Source organism: Acanthochromis polyacanthus, chromosome 6 (assembly GCF_021347895.1).
Source record: "Acanthochromis polyacanthus isolate Apoly-LR-REF ecotype Palm Island chromosome 6, KAUST_Apoly_ChrSc, whole genome shotgun sequence".
Taxonomy (NCBI): Eukaryota; Metazoa; Chordata; class Actinopteri; family Pomacentridae; genus Acanthochromis; species Acanthochromis polyacanthus.
In genome coordinates, this window is record NC_067118.1 from 30,191,675 (window position 1) to 30,200,336 (window position 8,662).

Here is an 8,662-nt window from a genome sequence, read left to right on the forward strand (position 1 = left end):
ACAACAATGACTAGAAACAAGTGGAACTCAAAAATGCCAGAAATCAAAAATACTCCTTCTTAAGTTGAATAGCCTAACTGCATCGCTAACCTTATAGGCTGAAGGTGGCCATACTGTATATGGAACCTTGTTTTGATTTCATCAAGCACACGGCTGTCAGTCACAACATAAGTCATCCCAGGGCACTTGCCATAGTGCGGTCAATATGATTCAATATTGTATTTTTGAAATAAACCCAATAAATCTAACAATTTCCTTGGAGCAAGCATTTGGCGACAGTGGGAGGAGAAAATTTTTTTTTTAACAGGATGAAACCTCGGTTAGAATCGGGCTCTGGGAGGGCAGCCATCTGCCTTGACCATTTGTGGTGAGGTTAAAAGGGAGAGAAAAAAGAAGAGCAGTGAGAAACAGACAAACAACGCATGAAAGAACAATCAACGCTGGGGAGGAGGCTGGTGAAGCCATAAGCTGCGGGTCAGAAACGTGCAGCTACGGAGCCAGAGATACCTGCAGAGAGGACAAAACATGCACTACAGGAGAGAGAAGAGATAAAGTTAAAGACATGGCATAGTGGTAAATAAATGTATGGAGGGTGAAAGAGACCATAGTAGAGGAGAGGTGCTTGGTGCATCATAGAAACTCTACCAGGAGCCCTAAATATAAACAGAGGCCGTCCACCTAGCTGGTTCCACAGGAGAGGAGCCTGACAGCTGAAGGCTCTAGAAACCCCAAAAAAGCCTACAGTCTGGTAGCAAAGTGTTCTATTGGAATACTTAGGTACTACAAAGACTTTAAGATAAGATACAACTTGGTCATTAAGGGCTTTATGTGTGAGGAGAAGGATTCTGAAATCTGGTTGGTGTCAAATGCTGTCTGTCTCAGTCAGGGCCACACTGCCAAACTAAAACACTTATTGGTTAAAACTTTAACAGTTGTCCTGTCTTTTTTTCCAGGACTCCCCAACTAACAAGCTGCTGTATGCCAAGGAGATCCCAGAGTATAAGAAGAGAGTGCAGTGCTACTACCAGCAGATCCAGGATATGGCACCTCTCAGTGAGCAGGAGATGAACGCTCATCTGGCCGAGGAGTCACGAGTGAGTAAAGCATTCAGAAAGTCCCCCGTGTGTTACTCATCTGTCTCCACAGAAGCCTGCAATCACATGCAGGTCTTATTGTGGAATTTAATCTAATCTAACACTTTGATGCTCGTCTTTTAGAAATACAGAAATGAATTCAACACCAACCTGGCCTTGACTGAAATCTACAAATATGCCAAGAGATACAGAAACCAGGTAAGAATTTTTTCCTTCACTTGGCTTCTCTGTTTTTGTGATTTCAGAGTTAGATTAGATATGTTTGAATGCTAGAACTGGCCCTTCTTTGGCAGCCACAACACCTCAGACAGGCCCACTCGCTGTATTAAGTTTCACAGATGGCTATCAGAGCGTGACATATCAGTGTGGAAGATCACAGCGACGTTGAGAGATGTAACAGACTGTAGGCAGACTCGCAAAGTGTCACTCAGTGTTCTGGTTAAATATCTGCCCTATATTGCTGTTTTTCTTTTGATAAGTGTCAACAGAAGGCAAACAATCAGATGGGAACTATCTTTTGAGACAGTGTGTCCAATCATCTCTTTCCAGACCACAGATACCTTTCACTTTAAGCAAACATCGTGCTGTTTACCCTCGCCTTATCCAGCACCCCTATCTGCCTAATGACGCCGTTAAGTTTCTCCTTCATATCTCCTGTTTCACTTTGAACTAGCCCTCTTCAAGCCCTTGCAGTCCTCCCCCATGTTTCCTCACTGCTGTGACTATTCTCCGGAGAGGCTTAGTCAGTGGTGACTGTGCCTTAATGGAGCACCCTCATGATAATACCGTTTAGCTGCTTTCTTCTGTCATGCTACTGTACTGACGTGGGCCAGGGGCTTAGACTCTGATTCACAGAGCTCTGTGAATGGCCCCTGATTGCCTATTCTCTCACCCCAGCTCAGTTCGCTCTGCCTCGTAGCACACTGTCGCTAAGAGCCCATAAATCCCACTGACACGGTGACAACTATTGGGCATGAAAAACAGAGCAGATGTGGGTTTTGTAAATATGTGAAGAGCAAACGCTTTTGTGGTGTGGAGGCATGCGTGAAGGCATGAGAAGAGGCTGAAGCACTTCACTTGTTCCTCTCCTGCACTCCCTTTTCTCTCGCGCAACTTTCTATGTCCAGGCAGGTGGCTGATTTCCTCCGCCCCTCTCTCTCTCTCTCTAGACAGATAGATGCATGACTGCTCGACAGCCACTGAAAGTCATCTTTGTTGTGTTTTTCTTCTCGGTCAGGTGGTGAATGCTCTGGAGTCAAACCCCACTGCACGTCGCACTCAGCTGCACCACAAGTTCGAGCAGGTCATTGCCCTTGTGGAGGACAATATCTACGAGTGCTGCAGTGAAGCCTGAACCTGCCAGTCCTGCTCACCATCTCTTTCTCCTGCTGCCAGCTGCCTTTCTCCCACCTATATGGTTACTTGGGAATGTCAGTCACAAAGGAGCTATCCTTCATAAGTGTAATTATTATTTCCACAGACTGGAACAAGAGTGAAAAGTGGCAGAGCAAAGGACTTGAACCTGTCTCTCAAGCCTCATACATTTCTGTCATGTTCCTCCTCTCGCCTGAGGATGAGCCAAGCATTTTTCCCAAATCTTTCCCCATGACACAGACACAATTCCAGTCTGGCTCAAGCATACTTTAGAGGGAATGTGTAGGAGCTCAGAGTTGAGGCTTTACAGTTACTGGGACCTACAGTAAGCCCTGGTGGCAATCTTAACGCACTGAACCCTTTTCTTAAGGGAACGAGCCAATGATGCACTGTACTGTAATATAATGTCCATAGCAATATTTATAGATGTGTTATAATGCTTTCAAGTGGCCTGTTCATCAGGATTAGTATGATCGTCATAAACTCCTCCCATTTCCCAAAGCCTGCAATGTTCTCAGGTGTGATTGATGAAGATAGGCGACTGGCTTCCATTGGTGCTTTGAACAATATATCCCAATGTGCTTTGCAGGTTGATGATGGGCTGGGGAGGATGGGAGATAAGAATATAAAAGACTGAAATCCATGAAATCAAATGTTATGTAGTTCACTGGGAAGAGCTACATCAAGTAATAAAAGTGTTGATCAGTGTGTTTGTAAATGAATGAGTATCATGTTGGAATCTGATCAATTTAAAAGAGGGAAATTTACATTTAATGAAAAAAAAGAGCTCAATATAATCTGAGGAGAGACTGTAATTGTGATGCCAAATGACTTGTCAGAGTTTGTGAAATAAATTACAGTATTTAGGATTTTAATGTGTCTAATGATGGCATTTATTGTACTCTGTCTCGATGTGCTTCACTTCTAAATACATTACAGCAGAGTGAGGTTTAACAACATTTGAAAACCATTAAGATCTGGCTTTCCACCCAAGAAGCCCACAAACTAGCATCTGGAACTTCTCAGAGCGCCTTGTAAATGTTCTCATGAAAAAGCGAGTAAGGGAAAAGTCATGCAGACATTTAGCTTTGTTTTTATTGCAGGACACAAAACAACTTCCACAAATCCTAGCCTTTACACAGTGAACAAAACAATATCTCCATAGCTTCTTAAGACACACACTGACATTCTGACACCCATTCAAATACATAAACATCCACTACTCACGCACACATCCAGTCCCTTGCAAAAGGCTCCTTCATCCTGCAGAGGCTCTTTTCAGGTCCATTTGTTTACACTCATGTCTCAGAGGACACCGACAGGAAGCTAACATCTCAACTTCGACACAACAAAAACAAGAGGAGAGACAGAGGGACCAGAGGAAAGAACAATCTGATGGATTAAAAACTCATCTGAGATATCAAAGCAAATGAATGCCTAATTTCACAAGAGTATGCATGAAATTGATTGTTTAAAGCGCATGTTTTGTGGAGACACATAGCTGCAACAATTACTTAAGAGTTGATGTGGATAAAATTATACAATGAGGCTCGGTGAATTAGATTTTGTGTTTTGGGAGCTTGGATGGTGTTCAGTTGGATGGTCACCAAGATGACACCCCCTTGATGCCGGGTTAAAATCTGTGAGACCAGCTGAACACACTCCATGATTAAATGGATTGAAAGTATACATGCTGGCTCTTGAGTAAGTCGGTCCCACCGAAGGTGCAGAAGTGGCACTGCGGTGAAGACAAATGGAGAGGTAAGTCAAGAGGATTGGCCAATAGAACGTAGTGCTGCTTGGCGCTGGTGGGTCCCCAGGTGAGCAGGGACAGATGGGACGGAGAGGGGGAGTGAGGGGGCACAGGTCAAGCGGGGGCCACCTGGGTGGAGGAGACAGATGAAGTCTGGGATTTGGAGACAGTGGCGGAAGCTTCGTCGTCTCCAAATGGGTTCTTTCCACAGCACACCGTGGTGATCATGCAGTTTCTGAACTGGAGGCCACAAAGAAGAAAGAAAGTGAGACTCACAGTGAAGACACCTTCTGTCACTGATGGAAGAAGCATTTAGATCATTTAAAAAGAAACTCTTACAAATAAAAGTCCCATCAAGTGTGCACATACAGTAGAGGAATGTCCACTGCTACTAATATTTGTTGCATATTATATTATTACATTAATACTGATGCAACAATGCAACAAAGCTGGTCAACCTGGGTCTAGTTTTAACACCTTTAGATGCTTTTTTTAAATTGTGTTCTTGCAGTTTCAAACTTGGAGGTTCTCTAAGATTAATACAAGATAAATGAGAGGAAAGTGAGATGAATGATTTAGTATTACAAAAAGAAAACATTTGTAAATAAAACAAATTGATCCTATGGACTTCTCATTTTTACCTGTTTGTGCTCTCATTAATTATTTAAATTAAATCATCTGAGAAGTTTGAAATGGAATCATTAATAACCCACAGACAACTGTGACAAGAGGCCCCAGCAGTGCTTTTTCTACAAGAGGTCACAACCCCAAATGGCCGGAAACCACTAATCTAGTCTTAAACAAGGCAGATAAATATAGTGAATCAAGCTGACAATATTCCCATATATAATGTAGAATGTAGGGGAATGGAAGGAGTTAGATCATATCACTACACAGAAAGGATATTTTCTTGACATACTTGTTTGTTTAGCAGAATGTAGATGACTGGGTTGTACAGAGCAGCACTCTTGGCGAAAAAGGCCGGAGCAGTCATGAATACTGGCCCGAACTCTGTTCCCTGATTGGCAAAGATGTACCACGCCACACTGGCGTAGGGCACCCAGCACACCAGGAAAGAGATCACCATGACAATAACCATGCGTGTCACCTCTCTCTCGGCTCTCTGGGTGGTTTCAGACTCCTGCTGCTGGGCTGCAGCCTGAGCACAGACAGATTCAGGTTATTAGCTTAAAGGAAACACTGATCCAAACGTACACAAAAAGGTCTAGCCCATCACCAGTAGTGAAGAATATAGGATTAGACTACCAAGGTGACTACAAAACAACCAGTTCTACAATTTAGTCACATTTTTTTTTCTATTAAAAATGTGAAAATTCATTAGTTTCACAATTGCAATAGTTTCAAAATAAAGCCACAGTTTTCGTCATTAATTCTACCTCTCCAATTATGCAAATTGCACCGGCATAATCAGATTTTAACCTGCAGAGATTTTTCTTTTTTTTTTTGACCACATGGGAGTAGCCGAATTTGTGAACATAGAATTGATGTTTTTGGTGAATTTGTTATCGTTCGTTTCGAGTACTGTTGAGTTTCTGGCCATCTCGTGAATGTCATCAGTGTTATTGTAGATCTCTTTTGCTCTTTGCTAGCTCAGTGTGTGCCTTGATTGTTACTGTATTACAGACTGTAGACTACAGTTAGAACACTTTAAAACTTAACATCAACTTAGTCTAATAGCCTAATGCAAAGCACCTACTTTCACAAAAAAAAAAGAGTGATATATTTTAAGCTCAAGGAATTAGCCACCCGACCCCAGGCTAATTTGACCAAACATGCTAACATATCCAAATGTACTAACAGAACAAAAACCTGTGTTTCCATGGTAGGACATGATTCATATTTTCCGTTTTTCTTATAATATTTTGGAGCGAGCAAAGACGAAGGAAACTGTGGATTTTCCTAGCAAAAAGTCACTGCAACTGTTAAATTATTTTACCACGCACAAGTTTTTTTTTTTTTTGCTGGAGTGAAGGCTGCTAAGTAGTTCACTGTGGTTGTTCATTCAGCCATTTTTTCTTGTTTTTTTTTGTTATTTTTAACTCAAAAGAATTTACACAGACTTAACAGCAAAGTTGCTTAATAGCAAACTTTGCTGTTAAGTTTTTCAGTCGTGTAATTAAAGCATGACTGGCAATTAGAGCTAACACACAGCTAACAACTGTGAAAGCTGCTTTGTTTGCAGAGATAACTGCTGCTTCTTTATGCAAATAAATGAGAGCCGCAAATTGGGAGTACGGGTCTCCTACCACATTTGAGGGAAATATTTGGCCATTTACTTGCTAAATGTTCTTTTAACTGGACGTATCTGGTATTTGGTTCTGAGCAAACAGTAAAGTTAAAGACTAAAAATCATCTTGGAAGATCTGCAGATTCAGAGGATCTATAGATCACAATGCTACAAGCAACACATTTCAGATTGTTTGTATACACAACTATTGATCATATGGCAGCTGCTTTAATTAAGAATTTCAGCGTTATTTTAAACTATTCATGCTTGCTCATACATTATAAATATGGCTATAGTATTATTAATGAGGGCATCAGGATGACACAGTGAGCAGACAGACTGCCCTTTAGCCAGAGGACCTGGGCATAAGCCGCCATGTTGGCAATGATGTGACCTCCTGAAGTGTCCTTGAGCCACTAAATCCCCCACATCTCCAGAGACACTGTGACGATCTACCCACCTTGTGAAGGTAAAAAAAAAAAGAGGATTTCGCTACAGGGATAAAGAATGTATCACATCGTTATTATTAATATTGCACTGGCAGTGGTGCTCCTACCGCTCGCACGGTGCAGAGCAGGCGACTGTAGCAGAAGAAAATGATGAAGAGGGGGATACAGAAATGGAGGACGAACATATAGATGACGAATGAGGTGTTGTTGATCTCAGGCTTTGGAGTGTAGTAGTCAATTCCACAGGAACACTGCATTCCCTCTGGGATGTACCTGCAGCCACACATGATAATAATCTAAGAATTTCCATCAACACCAGTACACATAGTATTGGATGCTATCTGTTTTTGAGTACATGTTCTGCTAGTGAAAAGAATAATTTCTAAGGTGTTTTTTGGTGCAAATGATCAGTAAAATTTCTATGCAGATTAAAAGCCAACTAAACACAGTCTAGACACTGAAAAGGACTGTACCTGGACCATCCTAAGAGAGGGGGACCAGCACAGGTCAGGGCCATGACCCATGTTAGCGCCAGGCCAGCGATGGCGTGTTTTTCCCCAAAGCGGAAGTTGGTCATCGGTTTACACACCACAATGTAGCGCTCAACAGCCAAAACCACCAGAGACCAGAGACCAATCTCTCCTGAAACATAAAACAAGGGAGGTGTAGATTTTAGTACAGCACATACACAATATCTTTACTTGATATTAAACATCATGTTACATTTAAGTATTTAAACAAGCAAACTTAAAAAAAAAAATAGTAAGGGCAGTTGAATTAAAGGGCAATTTGTTTTGAAAATACACATAGACAGTCTCTTACCTCCTAAGGTGGCAAAGAATCCTTCAATATTGCAGCCGATGACACCTAAGGTGAAATATCCATGCAGAGCTGTGTAGAGAGTAACTGTGAAGCCCCCGACCACCATAAAGAGGTCAGCCACCGCCAGGTTGAGCAGGACGTAGTTCAGAGGGGTCCTCAGCTTTTTGTGCTGGACGGTGACATGAAGGGTGAGGAAATTGATGGGGAAGGCAGTAATGATGAGGAAAAACATGTACGCAGCCAGAAGAGAGTACTTCCAGGGCTCAGCCAGGTAGTACTGAGGGAACTCAAATGGGCTGCGCACCACCCCAGTCTTGTTAGACATAGGGACATAGAAGTTGGGTCCTTCTGTGCCATTCATAGCTGCAGCTGCTGATGTCTTTTCTCCCTCCGAGACCTCGACAGTGGATAAAACAATCTCTCTTCTCGGAGTAAAGTGCTAGGAGGGAGTCTTGTGGTGCAGCTAAAGTGGAAATGAGGGACAGAGGATGGACGGAGGGACGGATCTGGTGCGAAAAAGATGTTATCTGCTGTCCGCTGAGGAGGTGCAGCACCTTTTAACAGGCTGGTCGGATTAGGGGCGTGAAAGGAGCATAGTGTTAGCAGAGATGGAATTAAGGCACTCAGACTGAGTCCCCCTCATTTACATTCACACACACACAGACACACAGACACAGACACAGACACACACACACACACACACACGGCATTACAGGTGAAAATTCCAGAAATAGATATGCAGCACGTTAAGCATTTTCAAGGTGAGAGGCTACATCCATGGTTAACCAATCCCCATCATTACTGCCATACGCATCAGTGCTGCGTTGGAATGAGAGGAGAGAGCAGCAGGAAAGGCAAAGGAAGCAGTTTGTCTGTGATTTGAAGCGTTCAGAGTGGACAAACTACCAATGAAAATTTTTCT

At 42.5% G+C, this 8,662-nt stretch overlaps 2 protein-coding genes across 2 annotated transcripts in view; one reads left to right on the forward strand and one right to left on the reverse strand.

Annotated features, from left to right (window-relative positions):
* Positions 1-3,343, forward strand: part of plxnd1 (plexin D1) — a 75,322-nt gene extending 71,979 nt beyond the window's left edge. The window contains 3 exon segments of the mRNA XM_022189133.2: positions 954-1,094; positions 1,218-1,292; positions 2,332-3,343. Of these exon segments, the coding sequence (XP_022044825.2) occupies positions 954-1,094; positions 1,218-1,292; positions 2,332-2,448 (333 nt within the window). The 3' untranslated portion in view covers positions 2,449-3,343.
* Positions 3,344-3,545: 202 nt separating this feature from the next.
* LOC110947845 (rhodopsin) lies at positions 3,546-8,284 on the reverse strand. The gene is made up of 5 exons (XM_022189134.2): positions 7,741-8,284; positions 7,392-7,560; positions 7,026-7,191; positions 5,141-5,380; positions 3,546-4,461 (listed from the first exon to the last, which is right to left on the reverse strand). The coding sequence occupies exons 1-5, from the start codon at positions 8,099-8,101 to the stop codon at positions 4,336-4,338; spliced, it is 1,062 nt and encodes a 353-aa protein (XP_022044826.1). The 5' UTR covers positions 8,102-8,284; the 3' UTR covers positions 3,546-4,335.
* Between the last annotated feature and the right edge of the window lie 378 nt (positions 8,285-8,662).